This window comes from Miscanthus floridulus, chromosome 2 (assembly GCF_019320115.1).
Source record: "Miscanthus floridulus cultivar M001 chromosome 2, ASM1932011v1, whole genome shotgun sequence".
Classification (NCBI taxonomy): Eukaryota; Viridiplantae; Streptophyta; class Magnoliopsida; order Poales; family Poaceae; genus Miscanthus; species Miscanthus floridulus.
Genome location: NC_089581.1, coordinates 7,086,403 through 7,104,359, shown reverse-complemented (window position 1 = coordinate 7,104,359; position 17,957 = coordinate 7,086,403). Strand labels below are relative to the sequence as shown.

Genomic DNA, 17,957 nt, shown 5'->3' with positions numbered 1-17,957 from the left:
CATCCACATGATTGTGACATTATGCCTAATTGCTCAAAAATAATAGTATTCGGACCAAGGACGGAGAAGTTCTGACCCTCAGTCTTTCTAGCTTTTTTTTCCCCTTAGTTCTTAAGGTCTCCTCAGTTTTGAGCCTTTGAGCTCGTGTAACTTTTGGTTGTATATATCTTTTATTTAAAAAAAAGTTAGAGCATTTGTTTTTATTTTATAGGAGGAATGTAATAGACAGAAATCATGTACGCGCTTCACACGCGTCCACGCATGAGTGGACAGAAACAATGTCGATGAGGAAGAACAATGCACCACAAGGTTAGGGTTTGGGGTGGAGCATGGGGTTTGGAGGGGATAAGATTATAAGAACAATGCACATTCAAATCCTAGTTACAACTTTTCTGAGCTTGTTCGTTTAATTTCCAGACCGAGTGGATTGGAGGGGATTGAGGGGCAATTAAAGAATTGCACTCAAAATACCTTGCAGCATGAAAGAGAGAAGTAGAGCACAAAATACTAGCGAGATGATTACATATCGGCGAACAGAGCACTACACTACATCGTTCACTGTACAAGCCACGCCGGGTCGCCGGCAGGGGCATCTCTTGCAGTTGCAGCATGGCGACTGCTTCCCCCCGTGCAGCTCCGCGGCGACGCCAAGCGGGTCTTTGCTGTGTGGCGGCCGAAACATGTGCTGGGCCAGCCGCCAGCCCATCATGGGGATCGACCCTGTCTGGTACTAGAGTCCTTTACATCCCCTCAAAAAAAAAAAAAAAAACTAGAGTCCTTTACAAAACGAAACGAATAAGCAAGTGCGATGTGTCAACCACTCAACTGTCATGTGTATGAGTAAAACAAGGGGACTAGGAACCAACCCAGGTTTACATGTTAACAAATTGCATCTGCATGTGTGGTGTCTCCAAGACTCCAACTGCCACTCTATTAGGAAAACAGGTTATACACCATACAAATAGGGCGCACCCAATGTTGAAAGTTCACGGACGAGGAGCTACGTAGCATATACAGAGATAGAAGGAAAAAAAAACTATAACCACCCCTTCGTTAAAACTAAGGAGGGCGCAGCTGGTGGTAGCAAGTCTCAACCAGCACCACCTACAGACAGCAGTCTGTTTCAGAAATGGCCTACACCCCAATTGTGTCGCTACAAGGAAAGCCAAAACTTTCACATATCCGGAGCAACGATTATTGACAAAACTTTTCCGTTGTCTACTATATGACACAATGCTCCGGTGGGAGGAAACAATATATTCCATGATTTACAGCAAGTTGCGAGATCTTGTTCTCAAGCTCAAAGAGGAGCCATGTTCTCTCCCCTAGATGAAAAACTTTCATCAAGAAAAAACTTGCAAATGACGCCAGAAAAAGAAGTCAGCTCGGGGTGCTTGAGCATCACGCAAAGGAATCCATCTTCCTAGCTACCTAGCACACGCCACCTGTCCTGCATCATAGAATCAACAAAATGTAAATTGATGAAATAACAAAGAAAAAGCGCAGGAACAGATAGAAACTACAAAGTAGAAATTTCAACTTATAATAACCAAAATTCTTGTTTGTAAGTGTTAGTGATAATACCGTGCAAGAACATATACAATGAAGCCTTGCCACAAAGTTGAATATCAATCACAAATATCTTTCAAGCAGTATGAATGACTATTTGATTGGCGCCTAACTTTGCCACAGACAAGGTTTTAGGCAAAACGTGGCGGACACAAAAGGTGTGGCCAACAAAATGGGCACCACAGTTGTGAATTGCTTTAGTGACATGTAGGGCATAGGGCTAAGAAAGTTGTGGCGTGAACCAAACACACTAAGGAAGTGCCTAACTTGTTGCTACAAACCAAACCAGCCCTTGCTTGACTATGAAACTCTGATAGTAATTGATAGAACACAATGAACCATAAATGCAGCTTCTAGACCTCAGTACTTTGAAACTGTTATTTTTCCAAAGACAACATTGCAACAAAAATCAGATGCATCATCAGCTATGGGGAATAAGATGACTATGAACATTAGACATTGCGATTGTGAACAAAAAACATACTTGCCATGGCTTTATCCAAATAAGGCGCAATGAGGGCATCCAATTGGACAACCCAAAGTGCAACTGCTGATGTTGTTTGTGGCATTGTCTGAAAGTAGACAATGATGTCATCCAGATATGTTCTAAATCTCACAGAAGATGAACTTTTGTACAACCAATCAACATCCATTGCCCCAACAAAATCGACAAGAACCTGCAGCGGAATATAAGCATGGTAAGAGAAAAGGCAGTAGAAACTAAACATACTACTGCAATGGAAGGTTCAGGTATTAAAAAACAAAAATAAAGACCAGAAAATCTTTTACTGACCTGCAAAAGCTCTGGCAATGATGACGTTCGTCGCAGACGCTTAACCCACAGCTTGTGAGCAGACTTCATCCAAGAACCAGTAAAAGCTGCCTCAGGCATAGATGCCTACATGTGACAGATTATAAGAAAATTAAATCCGACTAGAAACATGTGTTTCTCAATTTATTTGTATAAGTAGGTTATAATCCGATGTGTGGACAAATTGGTCCCGATTATGAAACTGCATAGGAGTTGCATGTGTTTTGAAATACTAACCTCAATAGCATGAATGGCTGCTTTAAGTGCCTGTAGCTGTGATGGCAGAAATTTATGATTTGGCACCTCATGTGAGAGCTCAGGTTCCCTGCACGTCGCCACATGTACAGCATATTTTTCTTCAAGATCAAAACCAACCTCGAAAGTTGAATGGCATATTCTGCAGTGCTTTTCATCTCTCCAATATAGATCATGACAACTTTCACAATGAACTAGTGACTCCTTAAATGACTTCTTGCCACTTTTAACAGCAGTAAGGATGGAGTAAAAAGAAGTCCAGATCCACTTATCAAATTCTTGCAACCGTTCCCACATAGATATTTTTTCATCACCTCTCCTCCCACTTTCAATTACTATGGCAGATGATGAATCCAAATTACTATCTTTGAGGCTTGTAGGAACAGAAGTGTTCTCAATGTCTGATACAGGTGAAGCTCCATCTACACTACTTGTCTTGGGCGAAGCTCCATCTCCACTACTTGTCTGGGAGCAATATGAATCAGATGAGGCTGGAAGCCTGGCTGCCTTCCCTCCTTCCACATGTTTTTTCATGGCTTCAAAAAGGCAGGCTTGTCTCTTTTCCATCGATGTAAGGAGATGTGCTTCCCTAGTGCCCCTGCTATCGAGGACAGATAGCAAGGAAAGTAATTCCTGCAATGACCCCAAAAAAAGGATAAGGTAATTTTACAAAATTAACCTCAAATAAGAAAATTGATATCTGAGTAGAGTTGGCATGTGGACAACCTGTGGTGAATCGATCACCTCCCAGTGACCATCTTCTGAGGACTCAAAGTAGACCCTACGATGCCCTGGATCATCTTCCCTACAAGGACCAAGGAAGAGCCAATAGCTATTATACCTACGGTCTGATCCTAAGAGAACAGCTTGTGGTTCATGAGCAGCGACAGGCAGAACGTTCCTTCCAGGGTCAGTGGTGTAATCCTGATTTTTTCGCCTTCCTGGTCGGCCTTGATGACAACAATCCAAACTTCCAGATCCATTTAAAGACTCATCGCTATACTGACAAAGGTTTTTTGTTGATTTCTTTATTTTCCCGCCTGATTGTGGTGGATGCACTCTTGGCACATTATGCAAGACTCTTTGTGGTTCCTAAAAGAAATGAAAAGTAATGGGATACGCTTCAGTTATTCAACACAATACAAGTGAGGAAAAATATTTTTTCAGAAAACAGTGATCAACCTACACTACACATAATAAGTACTACCTCCGCCCAGAAAAGAATGAAATTCTAGTTCTCCTTATTCAAACTACCTAAAGCTTGACCACATTTATCAATATTTATGATATCAAATAGTTATAATATTACAATATATTCAATGAAGAATCTAATGGTACTTATTCGGTATCATAAATATTGATACTTTTCTACATAAACTTGGTCAAACTTAGTATGTATTGACTATGTACTATGTTAGAATTGCATCCCTTTCTGGACAGAGGGAGACTAACGGCACACTTATGGATCGTCTCTCTTGCAATAAAAAATAATCAAAGAGTAACAATCTTTCATGTATCTAATAGTCAAACTGGCAGTAAAGTTAAAGTAAAATTTCTTGAGAACAAAGATGGCACACTGCAAGTGAGAAGTGCTGAATAATTACTAAAGATTACCTCAAGTCTTGGAACAGAACCAGCACCAGAAACAACATCCATCAAAGCAACCAAACAATCCAACTTCTCATCAATGCTTAGATCTGAATACTCGCCTTCCATCAATGCCAGAAGCCATCTTTCACCTGAATAACTTTCATCAATTTCACTACATTTATTTGGACTTTCATGTGCATTTTTCTCCTTCCTTCGAGCAAGTCTACTTTCATTCTCAGGAAATTTGAACTTTTGTGAACTATCAGATCCATCATCACTTCTGCTAGCATCCTCATCATCATCAACACTTCCAGAATCATCACTATCTAATATAGAATCTTCTTCCCCTTTAATTTTGGGGTCAACACGGAGACGATATGCAGAAGGTGCAATCTTCTCAAATAATGTGATGTCACTGGAGAGAGCTAAAGAGATCAACTGCTCTAGTTCTAATGGGCTTGAAACATTAAGATCAATAATCTGAAAAGATAAAAATCAGGGAAATGTTACAGACAAATTCAGTTAAAAAACAGAGGGAAAATCAGTTGTTACCAATATCAGCAATTTATTTCCAATACTAACAAGATAAATACCTCAGATGATTTGGCTAGTACAGAAACCTTTAACCCACAACTTCCTGCCTTAGACAACAGTGCAAACAATTCTCCTTTCAGTGTGCGGGGACGTAAACCATATTTAACCATTTGGTTTTTCTCCTGGAAGAAGGTACCAAAAGAATTTTACTACTAAAGATACTTGGATCACTAGCAGATTTGCAGAGTAGCAACATGGATCAATTTAAAACTTTAGAATGCTGAGCTACCCGTAATACCTTGTTAAAGAATTCCTGATTCAGCAAATGCTGTTTTGGCCCATAGCCTGAAGCAACAAGGACTTGACGAAGTATTTCAACCCAAGTAAGAGCATTCAGCGACCTGATCCAAACATTGGCATCGAATTCTTGTTCTCTAACCTGGAAAAAAACATCTTCAGAAGAAAAAAAAAATGCTTCGTCGAAGCACATTGATTTTGGAAGACAAAAAATTACACATCAACACATAGTATTGTAGAACAATTTTTGAACTGTTCCATTATTTGCATATGCTTTATGAAAAGCAAGTATTTTCCATAGCTGCAAGCTTTGCAGGTCTGCATCCATGAACTTTTGCAATTACCATTTTATCGTTTATCTGATCAAAGAACCAACTCCGGTGCAACCCCGAAATAAATAGTCAAGCTACCTCGTTCCACCAAACAAAAAAGGCAATTTATAAATATGAAGGTACTCCAAAGTGTTCAGACATTAGTCAGCATTCTGTCTGATGAACGACTTCATAGTGTTAGATGAAACTGCCATGCTACAATTCTACATTAGTAAAGTGACTATACTTACATACTATTGTTTGATGTGCTTCTTGAACAATACCTTTAGTAAATTACAACAAACAACTCTACAGTACAAGCTAGTACAACTGGGTAACAAAATTGCTCCTATAAAAAAAAACTCGACCTGCAGGGGGTTATGACGGCCCCCGGGTTTTCCGTTAAGAAGAAGATCTTCTCACACAGATCGAGAAAACCCCCAAACCCCCGCCCCCATCCTGACGTAGGAGGTGTCGTAACCCTGTGAGAACCGGGCCGGAGCCTTCCACTGCGCTTTGGCACATGGGGACGGGCGAGGGGATTTTTCTAACCTCAGCCTGAAATCTGCTCCCACGGGGAGTCGAACCCAGGACCTAAGGGGTGCGCTGGGTCACCTAACCGTTTGAGCTAGGCGCCCTTTGGCCAAAATTGCTCCTATAATTACCATATGTAATCTTATTGCCCCTTCAGGGAAATGATTAGCTCAACTATTGAAATAAACTATAGATAATAAACACTTTGAAACTCACAAAGTTCAGGAAACTGAGAAATCTGCAGTCTTTAGAAGATCGTGGAACAAATACACCATCACTTCCCATTTCAGCCTTTAACAACAGTAGCTTGAGAAGACCAACATGTACTTCCCCCAACAGCAAGGAGTCCTGGAAATAACATTTGGATTATGGGAAAGTAAAACAAGAAAACGTCCTAATTCTAAAGAAAACTGATCAAAATTTTGAACCTTGTCATGGAATGCTTGCACAAACTCATCAAATGTGAAGGGGTGGACATCAGTACTGCCAAAATGAGTGTATACAAACCGGATAACCTGTCAGGATTAATTCTCCGATCAATATATGTGTACCGATCATTAGATAACAAAATGAGGTAGAGGAAAATCAACTAAGCATATGGCCCATATAAAATGTAACTGTAACTGTTCTGAACATCCAAGTGAGGTCACAAGGGACATACAAGGGGACATCCCTTGGTGTATGCTTTTCGCGGACGATGTAGTGCTAGTTGATGAAAGCCGGACAGGAGTGAATCAGAAACTGGAGTTATGGGGGGGAGACTTTGGAGTCCAAAGGTTTTAGACTCAGTAGAACTAAAACTGAGTATATGAGATGTGACTTCGGCACTACTACTCGGGAGGAGGAAGATATTAGTTTGGAAGGTCAAGTAGTGCCTAGGAAGGATACCTTTCGATATTTAGGATCAATGCTACTGAGAGACAGGGATGTTGATGAAGATGTTAGCCATAGAATCAAAGCAGGGTGGATGAAGTGGGCCAAGCATCTGGTGTCCTATGTGACAAAAGGGTACCACAGAAGCTAAAAGGCAAGTTTTATAGGACGGCGATTAGACCTGCTATGTTGTATGGTGCAGAATGTTGGCCTACGAAAAGACGACATGTTCAACAGATAAGTGTCGCGGAAATGCGTATGTTGCGTTGGATATGCGGTTATACAAGAAGGGATCGAGTTCGGAACGATGATATACGTGATAGATTAAGGGTAGCACCAATTGAAGAAAAGCTTGTCCAACACCGGTTGAGATGGTTTGGACATGTCCAACGGAGACCTCCAGAGGCACCGGTGCGTAGTGGAATCCTAAGCCAGGATAGTAACGTGAAGAGAGGCAGAGGAAGACCGAAGTTGACTTGGGTAGAGGCAATAAAAGGAGACTTGAAAGGATGGAATATACCCAAAGACTTAGCCTTAGATAGGAGTGCTTGGAAAACAGCTATTCATGTGCCTGAACCTTGATTGCTTCTGCTAGGTTTCAACTCTAGCCTACCCCAACTTGTTTGGGGCTTAAAGGCTTTGTTGTTGTTGTTCTGAACATCCAAGGCGCTTAAATAAGTTACGGTGTTTAATGGCGACTTTCCCAACTCTTGTGGCTGCTACATTGATTATCTTACAACCTTCAATGATTCTTGGGCTAAGTGCCCATCTTCTCAGTAAGGTTTAAAGTGGTCTCGAGCTGATGTACATTGCTAGGACTAGGTCACACGTGCATATGCTTCCGACAGCACAAAAATCTGTACATGAGTCTACTGAAGTGCAAAGATTCATCTAGTATGCAAGGCCCAGTGGCATCAACCCGTGCATATCACTGCAGGAAACAACTGAATTCATTTCTTAGCAAGTTAATCGGTTACATAACGAATATCATTATTACTTGATGACAGAAGATAACTTCTTCCTACTTGCATGGGAATTCTTGAAGAATTTGCTGATTAAAATTTGGCCATAGAGAGGATGACCACTAGCCAAAAACTTTGTATGATAAGCCAGTGAAATAATGAGGGAGATGGTCCAAGAGGTTCTTTTACCGCAGTGTATTAATAAAAATGAATAAATGGGAACTAAAACTTATATGAATGCTGGAACGGCGCAAGGAAAAAAGGCTAGTTCACAGAAGAGAAACTATACAGGAGAAACAAAGAGAAGAGAGATGGTCTGAGAGTTTCTTTTGTCCTATGTGATTGCAACAAAAAGCAAAATGTTGAAGCCTGTCTTCCAATTCTTGAAATTTGGTTGTTTTCCTTAGAAATATAAAAATATACATATATCAGTTCCTCTGTTTCCAGATTTGCCAAGCTACCACTATGAGGATTTACATGAAGAAGATGTAGTGACATTCTTTCCTATGACTATCATACTGAAGAACTGCAAACCAGTGTCCCATATTATACCTAAGTAATTCTAACATATGATGCAGAAGCTGCACCCAATGCTGCTGCATGGAGCCATTCTTCACAAAAGAGGGAAGAGTCTAAGGAATTTTTGTTGCATTGCATGCCATTCTATATGCCAGTCCAGATTAAACAGTTGTTCCATTTTCTATTGAGCAGGAAAAAAGGCCCTCTGAATAAGTTGAATTATAACATTACATCCCACCAGCACAAGCCAAGCAAGTGAAAATTATCCATTTGTGTTGTAGGTGTTCCAGATGAGGTGCACCCAGGGTAAATCCTTCATTCCTTCTTGCTGTCAACTTCATCCAGATGCTCGAAGAGGAGACCTGAAGAGCGCCATGGCACATTAGGGCACATGCCATGGAGCAGCCCAGGCCAGTGCACTGTTCATTCACGCAGCGGCGGATCCAAGAAAAATTTTAGGGGGGGATGAACAACACATACCTCCGACTGCTGCTCGATCTTAAGTCTCAACCCCACCTACACTATAGAACTTTGCCTAAAAATTCATGGGGGCTCCAAGAGGTTGCACTGCTCCGGTATGGGTAGCCTCCCCACCCCCCCCGGGATCCGCCCCTGCATTCACGTCTACTGTTCATGCAAACAGTAACAACGTGGTAGTGTTTGTGGTGCCCCTAGGATATGCTTTGCTGTCTAGAGATAAGATTATATTAGATTGAGTTGTTTCTAGAGACTGATTTCTTAAGGGTCAAGTTGCTCCATGGGGAAAAGAGTGTTTCGGCTAACTTTTCTCTATCCTTGACTTCCCAGAACTACTACTTGAAACTTGAAAGCTACTAAAACCATGTATAGCATGTGTTTCATCTCTAGGTATAGGTATTGATGTTCCAAAGTAAACTAAATGGAATTACCATAATAATGAAGAAGTCGCATCTCAGTATCTAAAAGAGTAAAAGCATTCCAACTTCCTGGATTAACACATGCAATCGCGATGGATGGTTACTGGAAGCCAGCACAATGTGCCTACTTTTATTGAGAAAATGTGCTACCTTATTCACAAAAGAAAACTGGATGGAAATGCTAATATTAAGTGTTTCTTATGCAAAATCAGCTGATCAGGTCTGTGAAGAAGATGATGATGACAAAAAATAATAAAGAAAAGTAGTAGTTTATTCATATGACCTGAAAAAGCTTTTTCACCATTTCAGGCGACGACTCCCAAGGTTTTGTAGAGAATAGCTTTTTCATCTTCAAACTTTGTGGAGGAAACTTGGCAAGTAAATCTGCAAGATAAATGAGTTAATACTTTATAAATAATTATTTTCTACAGAAGGTGAGTACATACAGGGATGACTTATTGAGACGGATATGCAAACCTTTACAAAGGGGGCAGTCATGTCTACCACTTGAAGACAGGTGAGCTGAACATCTTAATGGATTGGGACCTGCTTGTAATTCACTGAGCTCAAGCTCCTCATCATCCACTAAAGTCACTAGTTCAGTCTGTAGTTCTGAAGATTCTGATTTATCAACTGAAAGATGGCAATCCATTGGAGGATACACCTTTGGACCAGTAACTCTCTTACACGGCACCTATACAGAGGAAATCATCAGCATTGTTCAACAAAGTAGAAATTCATAATTCACTCATATGACCCAGAAGAAAGAAGGGCAGGCCTGGTGCAGTGGTGAGAGCTGTCTCACTGAGTCACCAGGTCGCGGGTTCGAAGCAGCCTCTCCACAGATTTTGCGGGGGGAAGGCTTGCCTCGGTTTTTCCCTTCCCCAGACCCCACTCATGTGGGAGCCTCCAGCACTGGGTCTGCCCTTTTTTTACTCATATGACCCAGAAAGTAAACTGCCAAAATTGAAAGGTTTTGTTTTTTCCTCCAAATGGCCAACTTAGCAAATGTGCTAATGCTACTGTAGTCTATAGAAGCTTTCTGTTTTTTCTTAGTCCTCGCGCAAAGCAAGAAAAATACCTTTTTTCTATTAGCTAGAACTTTACTCCTTTTGACTATCTTTTTCCGTGTCATACCTTGATTCTGCACATAGGTAGGAACCATAAAAGATTTGTGAATGGCTAATTCTGTAATGGCAATATAATCTTCACCAAATAACATCAAATAAATGAGACTTTACTTGAGTCTTCCTTCCATTATCACGATCTTCTAATCCATCAAAATCATCAAACGGTCTAAGGGACCTCAAACAACCAGTTTCATCAATGAAATTTGGGCCGCTTTGGCATTTCACGTTATGAGAATACATGGCATGCCACACTGTCATGAGACCTTTGCCAATTCCATGTTTCCGCACAGGAGCGGTATCCTCATACACATCAGATCTCTGGTTAGTAGTAGAAGACTCCATGATCTGCAGTTGAACAATTTGATAACATACATGGTGCAATGTCAGAAAGCTCAACATGGAAAATAATATGAACTTATATTTTTAGTTTATGGGACACAATAAAGAACTTCTGAGGAAAATAACAATGGACTAGAAAGATAAAATATGAAATGGTACTGGAGGTTATTTCAGCTCACATTGACATGTATGAAAATTTCAATCAGCGTTTTTTTTTTATCCGCAGTTGATGGTAAAGAAAAATAATTTCAAGAAAGGGCATAGTGGAGCCTAATCTTACATCTGACCATAAAATGGTGTAAGCAGGGCCCTCAAAGACATTTCCAAATATATCTGAACAAATGATGTAGCCACTATGGTAGGGACCGTGGATACTTTATGGCAGACTGGCAGTACAAATTTGGGTGTTATTAGGGACCGATCCACAGAACAAATAGGATAACCTATTGAACTTGAGCAAATTGTGCCAATACTTGTTGAGAAAATTTCTTATTTGGCCCTGGTTTAAAGTTGTCTTTCTTCCTTGGCCCTCAAACAAAATTTCTTACCTATTTGACCTCACTCGAAGTTTCGTTTTCCAATCTGGCCTTACCGTCATATCCCGCCTCTAACACCGTTAAGTGGCACATAAAATGACCAAACTGCCCCTGAGACATTATGAGAAACCAAAGGTCACCCAGGAAGCATAACGACATAATTTTGAGCACTTTGAATCCAATTTTCATAACACAAATTTTTATGTTATGAAAATTGGATTCAAAGTGCTCAAAATTATGTTGTTATGCTGCCTGGGTGACCTTTGGTTTCTCATAATGTCTCAGGGGCAGTTTGGTCATTTCATGTGCCACTTAACGGTGTTAGAGGTGGGAGATGACGGTAAGGCCAAATTGGAAAACGAAACCTCGAGTGAGGCCAAATAGGTAAGAAATTTTGTTTCAGGGCTAAGGAAGAAAGACAACTTTAAACCAGGGCCAAATAAGAAATTGCCCCATACTTGTTTCATTGGTTATGCTATGTTGTTGCCTATCTAGCCATATGGCTTTCTGAGCGCGCTGCGCCTTGATTTTGGAACTTAAGCTGTGGATGCTTTAAATCTATAAAGCAGGGGAAACCTTTTATTCAAAAAAAAATCGTTTCATTGGTAAGAACTTGCATTTATGATAACCAAAAAAACTTGCAAACACAGGTATGGTATTGCAAAGAAACAAAAAATATATCAAACTGAACACCAGTTCATCTGGATAAAGAATATCATATCCTTGCATGACACAAGTAGCATAGTGGAAGTTTAATCAAAAATATGCCAATGAAATAAAACATGAGTAAGCAGTCTAAATGTTATTGAATTATGGTACCTTTCTCTTCTTCACAGTTCTTTGTTTCTCAGAGGAATGATGGCATGCAGTGTCTGCAAAATATATGTAAGAAAATGAGCATTTTTATCAGTTGCACACAGCACCATTAGTATATATCAACTGCATCTACAAGAAAATGATGCAACTTGTATATGAAAGATTGGGGCCATGTTAGCAACAGTACTGTTAGAAAACATTAAATGAAAATCAGAAATACATGTTTGGTTGTAGCCAACAATTTGTTTGCAAAGCATTAGGGAAGGTTTGGCAAAGAAATGAATCTAGACAGGTGAGGAGAAGATGTGAACAGACACATTTGTGCCAGCCTGCCAGGAAATCAAACACTGGCAAACACTTGTCCAAGGGACTCTTGTACTTGAGATTTGGCATTGTAGTGTTTGTCAATCAACCAACCAAACAGATCTGTTTATACCAAGTTAACAGAAAACTATACTAAAGTTCTACACCAGAAAACAAGTAAATGTAATTGTTCAGCATTGGTGAACAGTGACAAACAAAATCAAGCAAATGCATAATATGACTTCAGACACAATAGCAGAATGAGTAAATGAATGACTCAACAAAAATGTAGGGAGAATCAATAGCCTGCCAACAACATTTCGCAGCTTAAAGTGAACAGTATACCAATTGAAGTGGGCATGAGAACATAAATGAAGAAGACTAAGAAATAAACGTAGCTGCTAGTGGAACCGGTCACATATTCACCCATTGGGGGAGCAAATCAAAGATTTAGAAATAAGATTCAATAACCTACAATTGTTACTAGTGTACCTCTGTTACAGCCATGTGCACTTTGGGGGAGGGGGTCGAATTCACTACCAAGAGGTGGACCATCCTTGCGGAAAACTTTGCTCAGGATATAATCCTTGGGGAACAGAACTTGTGATATAATTTTACTTCCCTCTCCTGCAGTGCTCATACCCCAAGTGTCCAACTCCGATTGTGAACGTGAAATACCATAGATGGGAGCTTGGTTACAAGAGGAAGAACTGCTGCTGGATCTAGGTCCAGTGGACCGTGCTCTAAATTGCCTTTCCATCTGAGCCCCAATGACTCCCATCTCCCTCCTCCTGTCTTTTCTCCTCCGCTCTTTGAACCATATACGGACCTGACTGTAAGTCAAACCAACACAGGTTGCATACTCTCCCATTTCCTCTGGCTTTGGATACTGTACATCTGGATAAAAAGATATATCACCAACAATGAAATGTATAACAAAGATAAAGGACTTCCAAGCATTAGCTTATAATTACCAGAGTAAAACTTCTCCAGAATCTGGATTTGCCGGGGAGATTTTTTTGCCCCTGCATTATCCCTTTTTGCTCCATGGCCATGGGTTACCATCTGAACAAAGCCAAAATTATGCACAAGGTAAGCAAAGCTACCCAGAACCCCAACTCCAGCGCATAATAACTCTGTAACTCAGTGTTAAGAGCTAAAATTCTAAGAACACTGCCAATACAAAATGGTTGGAACTGCTCAGCAAATACTACTACATGTTTTAGAACAAACACTGCCAACAAATATATGACCGCACACAAATTGCTTCATTTGACACAAACACCCCCGCACACTAATTGCTTCATTTGACACAAACAGATAAGACCAATTCGAGCACAAAACACCCCCGTAAAATGCACTGACCAATTCGAGCACAAAACACCCCCACAAAAAGCACTGTAAAAGAAGGCGGCGGCAAACAGGAAGCATGGTCATCACTGCGAAAACCCAAAATCATGATCCTAAAACCCCACGCGCTCAGGACCTCACAACCCAACCGCAAATAAGAGCTCGCCAATCAACCAATTAAACCAAAAACTGAACGCCTCAGCCCTCAGTCGTCACACGGTCACACCACATCCCGTACGCTGATCACGCCCCCACATAGCCCCGCGCCCTCGAACCAAACTGAATCCCGCAGGAACCAGTCCACTCGCCGACGGGCCAGCTGATGGATCAGAGAAGCACGTACCTGGGCGCGAGGCATGGCGGCGGCGGGTGTTTTCAGCAGACGGGCACCATGGGCGTTGCCGCGTTGGTGTTGGTGAGCACGGGGGCGGAGGAGGAAGCGAGCGGGAGGGGAGCGGGGGCGGCAGCGAGCGTGTGATGGCAAGCTGGTCGGCGATTTAGCGGGCGGCTGTGTTACGGCGGAGATGGGCGGAGGGGCCAAAACCCTACCAACGAGTGGCCATTTCTGCTGTTCGTGACTGAGCTGCACTTTTTCGGGCCTAAACCCTCGGAGACGATGATAGTTTTGGAGAGATTTTTTGGCACTGTTTCGGCTGGTGTCGACGTAGCCACGTTGCGCGCAGCCTGGCAGCTGCAGTGCACAGGCCGATGGGCCGGCGGCTGGGGCGCTGGGCGAGCAGCGAGCGGAGTTGGCTGAGCAAGCGCGGAGCACAGGAGGCTAGGCGAGCTAGACCCGAGCAAATTAGGCCCAGCCATAGCCCGCTGGGTTTTGGGCCACCCACGGACCTTAGTGGAAAGGGCCTGGGCCCAGATCTCGCTGTCTAGAAAATCTTTGTTGACAAAAGATGCTCGAGAGTCCTTCGAGGAGTATCCCACAAAGATAGATTGATCGGTGGAGGTGCGCGTGATCAGGAACCGGATGGTGACACAAGACGTAAAGATAGCGATTTAGACAGGTTCGGGCCGTCTGATCGACGTAATACCCTACGTCCTGTGTCTTTGGTGTATTATATTGAATACAAGATCTATGGAGATCGATCAATGTTCACTAGGGGATCCCTGCCTCTCCTTATATACTCTGGAGGGGTAGGGTTATAAAGTATCATATTTGGTAATATACAATGTCTTGCGGTACACGTCGACCAGTGTCGTGCACGCCTTGATATTGTGGGCTAGACCACCTCTGATGGTGCGATCCATGTCTTGTCTTGTAGATACCGGGGGTCATACCCCTACAGCTAGTCCCTGAACCTGACAGTAGGTGACGTAGTCACGTGGTGCCAGGATCAGAAAGTAGAAAAAAGACAGAAAACTGGCCGAGCAGGCAACCAGTCCACGGACGGAGTCCTGAATTGAAAAGCACGCATTCACCGTAAGGTGAAGTGTGCCCACTTAGTCCCCGAGCCTGCTCAAAGATGAAGAATGAATCTTGTAGCAGGGTCAAAGAAAAAGAAGTCTGAAAGCTTGCCGACGTCGTCTGACATGCGCGTATTGATGAGGACATGACACCCATGCATATGACCATATTTGCCGCATGGAATGGAGGGAAAAGGAGGCCAGCAAGGGTGTCCAAGTCAAAAAGGAGGCCCGAGGCTAATTCGATTTGAGTCTCCTAGGTGAAGGCCCAAAGCAACTTAAGTTCGAGTCTGCCTCGGAATCTAGGACCAGTCTGCCTTAAACTGGCCACCCAAGAGAAAGAAAAAGGGGCGCCTGGGGAAGCAGGAGGTCCTGGAGGCTGATCTGATTGCAGCCGCAGAACGCAAGAATCCCCAAGGCTTCAAAGGCTCTAGGCCCTTCGACGACATGCTCAAGAAGCCCTGCCCTTACCACCAGGGTCCTGTCAAGCACGCTCTCGAGGATTGCACCATGCTGCGGCGTTACTACGCCAGGCTCGGGCCCCCCGACGACGACGCCAAACAAAAGGGCACCGGCGACTGGGACGAGGACAAGGACGACGGGTTCCCCGAGGTACGCAACGCCTTCATGATCTTTGGTGAGCCCTCGGCATGCCTCACGGCGCGGCAGCGTAAGAGGGAACGCCGAGAGGTCTTCTCGGTCAAGGTGGCCACCCCCCAGTACCTCGACTGGTCCCAAGAGGCGATCACCTTCGATCAAGATGACCACCCTGACCATGTTCCGAATCCCGGGCAGTACCCACTAGTTGTCGACCCGATCATCGGCAACACCCGACTCTCCAAGGTGTTGATGGACGGAGGTAGCGGCCTCAACATCCTCTACGCCAACACCCTAGAGCTCTTGGAGATCGACCGGTCAAGGCTCCAAGGCGACGTCGCACCCTTCCACGGCATCGTGCCAGGGAAGCGCACGCGACCCCTCGGGCGCATCGACATTCCTGTCTGCTTCGGCACCCCCTCCAACTACCGCAAGGAAGTCCTTACCTTCGAGGTAGTCGGGTTCGGAGGAGCCTACCACGCCATCCTGGGGCGGCCGTGCTACGCCAAGTTTATGGCAGTGCCCAGCTATACCTACCTCAAGCTCAAGATGCCTGTAACAGAACCGACCAATTATATGAAATTAAGTAAGAAAATCATCCGCCAGAGCAGATGATTTAGCAAACTTAAGCCCGTATAACCCGGTAGTTCGTGAAATCGCGAAGGATTTCAAACCAACTTCCATTCCAGCCAAGATCGTAATAAGTTTAGCGGTCACCATCACATATTACATAAAAGTTCACAATCTCAAATACATCAGAGTTTAAACATAGTTATTACAAACCAGTTCGAAGAAAAGTAGCGGAAGCCATTTGTTCAAACCACACACACACTCACGCGGAGTTTAAATATAGTGCCAGCGAATGATTATCTCCAACAAAAGCATCAGACGAGACGTAAGGAATGACCATGCCCATGGTCCTAAGCATCACCCATCGTAGGATATAGGCAGTTGATACAGTAGCCGTAATACATCTGCCCATCTGCAACAAGTGGGAATAAAACCTTGAGTACGAGAAGGTACTCAGCCAGACTTACCCGACATAACCGAAAATAAGTGACACCAAGGATTATGAAGGGCTTTATAGTAGGTTAGCTGACTCATTTGCAAAAAGAGTATTTTTAGCATTTCAAGAACTTTTCGAAAAGCATTATTGCCAAGTTAATTATTATTAACCTGTCGACTAGAATTGTACATATACTAGAGTAAACATGTGATTAAGCAGATAATGATAACCAATGATCATTAAACAACTTCCATACTGTCATATTCATTATAACTGTCCAAGTGTTCCATAACATTTACTATGATGAAGTAACTCAAGTCAAGTGCTCACTGTCCAGGAGCGATGGCGATTCGAATCGTTTCCTAACCAGCTGGTGATTTGTTCCTTACACAAACCTCACTCACCCGCTAAAGTGAGATATTGATCACCGAGTCAACTTTCCAGGAATCTCGAGTTTGCCAGGAACCACATGTACCTGGGGGCCGACCGACTGCACTTTGGTCTTATCATCCCGCCCCCGTGTCCTACCACACCTGCTCCGGCACAGTGCGTTGCGGGCAATCTACTCGGCCCGAAAAATCTCCCAGCTTCGTGGTCGGAAGGTACTTTATCCGGCCAGCTAAATGTAAGGCATACGTTCAACATGACTCGAGGCCCAACAACGGTCGGTCCTTAATCGACACAGACGGAAACACTATAGTCCAAAACTCTGCAAGTCTCCGTCCGGTCTCAACTTCATTTCACACTTAGTTATACCATGACTTCATAGTCATCCAAGCAGATCCAGGTAACCACCTATAGCTCGCAGGTGACAGGAAATCACCTGACTTCTACTGGTCTAAGCCAGCTAAGCATTGACTCGACTGCTGATACCAGGGTAACAAGGATATAGTATAACAAAGGTAGACAAGGTATAATGCAGCAACGGTTGCAATTAACTCCTGAACGTAATGCATCAATTAAGTAAAGCATTTAATTAAATCATTGCAAACCGGGAGAAAAATGCTTCGGGGCTTGCCTCTCTCGAAGGAGCTCGGACGGTGATCGGGGCACTCCGGAAGTTCCTCAACGTCCTCCTCGTCGGCTTCTGGCACTTCCTGCTGCTGCACCTCGAGCTGCTCCTCAGGCTCCTCGGGTATGACGACTGGGTTCTCGGTTTGCGATCCTGTATGATGCAATGCGCGTAAGTGATTATGCAAACGGTGCATCGAAGGAGATGAATGCAACGGATATGTTTAAATGCAAGGTAGTCAACATCATCCAAGAAACTATACTATAAGCACATGTCATCTACTGCATTCTCTTCTACTACT

The 17,957-nt window shown here is 43.0% G+C and overlaps 1 protein-coding gene across 3 annotated transcripts; it reads right to left on the bottom strand.

Moving 5' to 3' along the window:
- Positions 1-849: 849 nt before the first annotated feature.
- LOC136516067 (homeobox-DDT domain protein RLT3-like) lies at positions 850-14,205 on the bottom strand. 3 transcript variants are annotated; one of them, XM_066509473.1, is made up of 18 exons: positions 13,969-14,205; positions 13,250-13,340; positions 12,768-13,172; positions 11,976-12,028; positions 10,393-10,626; positions 10,233-10,295; positions 9,629-9,845; positions 9,435-9,535; positions 6,330-6,416; positions 6,118-6,249; positions 5,058-5,198; positions 4,819-4,941; positions 4,250-4,705; positions 3,362-3,727; positions 2,618-3,268; positions 2,363-2,467; positions 2,054-2,246; positions 850-1,450 (listed from the first exon to the last, which is right to left on the bottom strand). In XM_066509473.1, exons 1-18 carry the CDS (start codon positions 13,981-13,983, stop codon positions 1,428-1,430), a joined length of 3,456 nt encoding a protein of 1,151 aa, XP_066365570.1. In that variant the 5' UTR covers positions 13,984-14,205; the 3' UTR covers positions 850-1,427. The 3 variants fall into 3 exon arrangements, with proteins under 3 accessions (XP_066365570.1, XP_066365573.1, XP_066365576.1); XM_066509476.1 differs by having other exon boundaries at positions 2,058-2,246; XM_066509479.1 differs by having other exon boundaries at positions 850-1,445; positions 2,058-2,246.
- Positions 14,206-17,957: the final 3,752 nt, after the last annotated feature.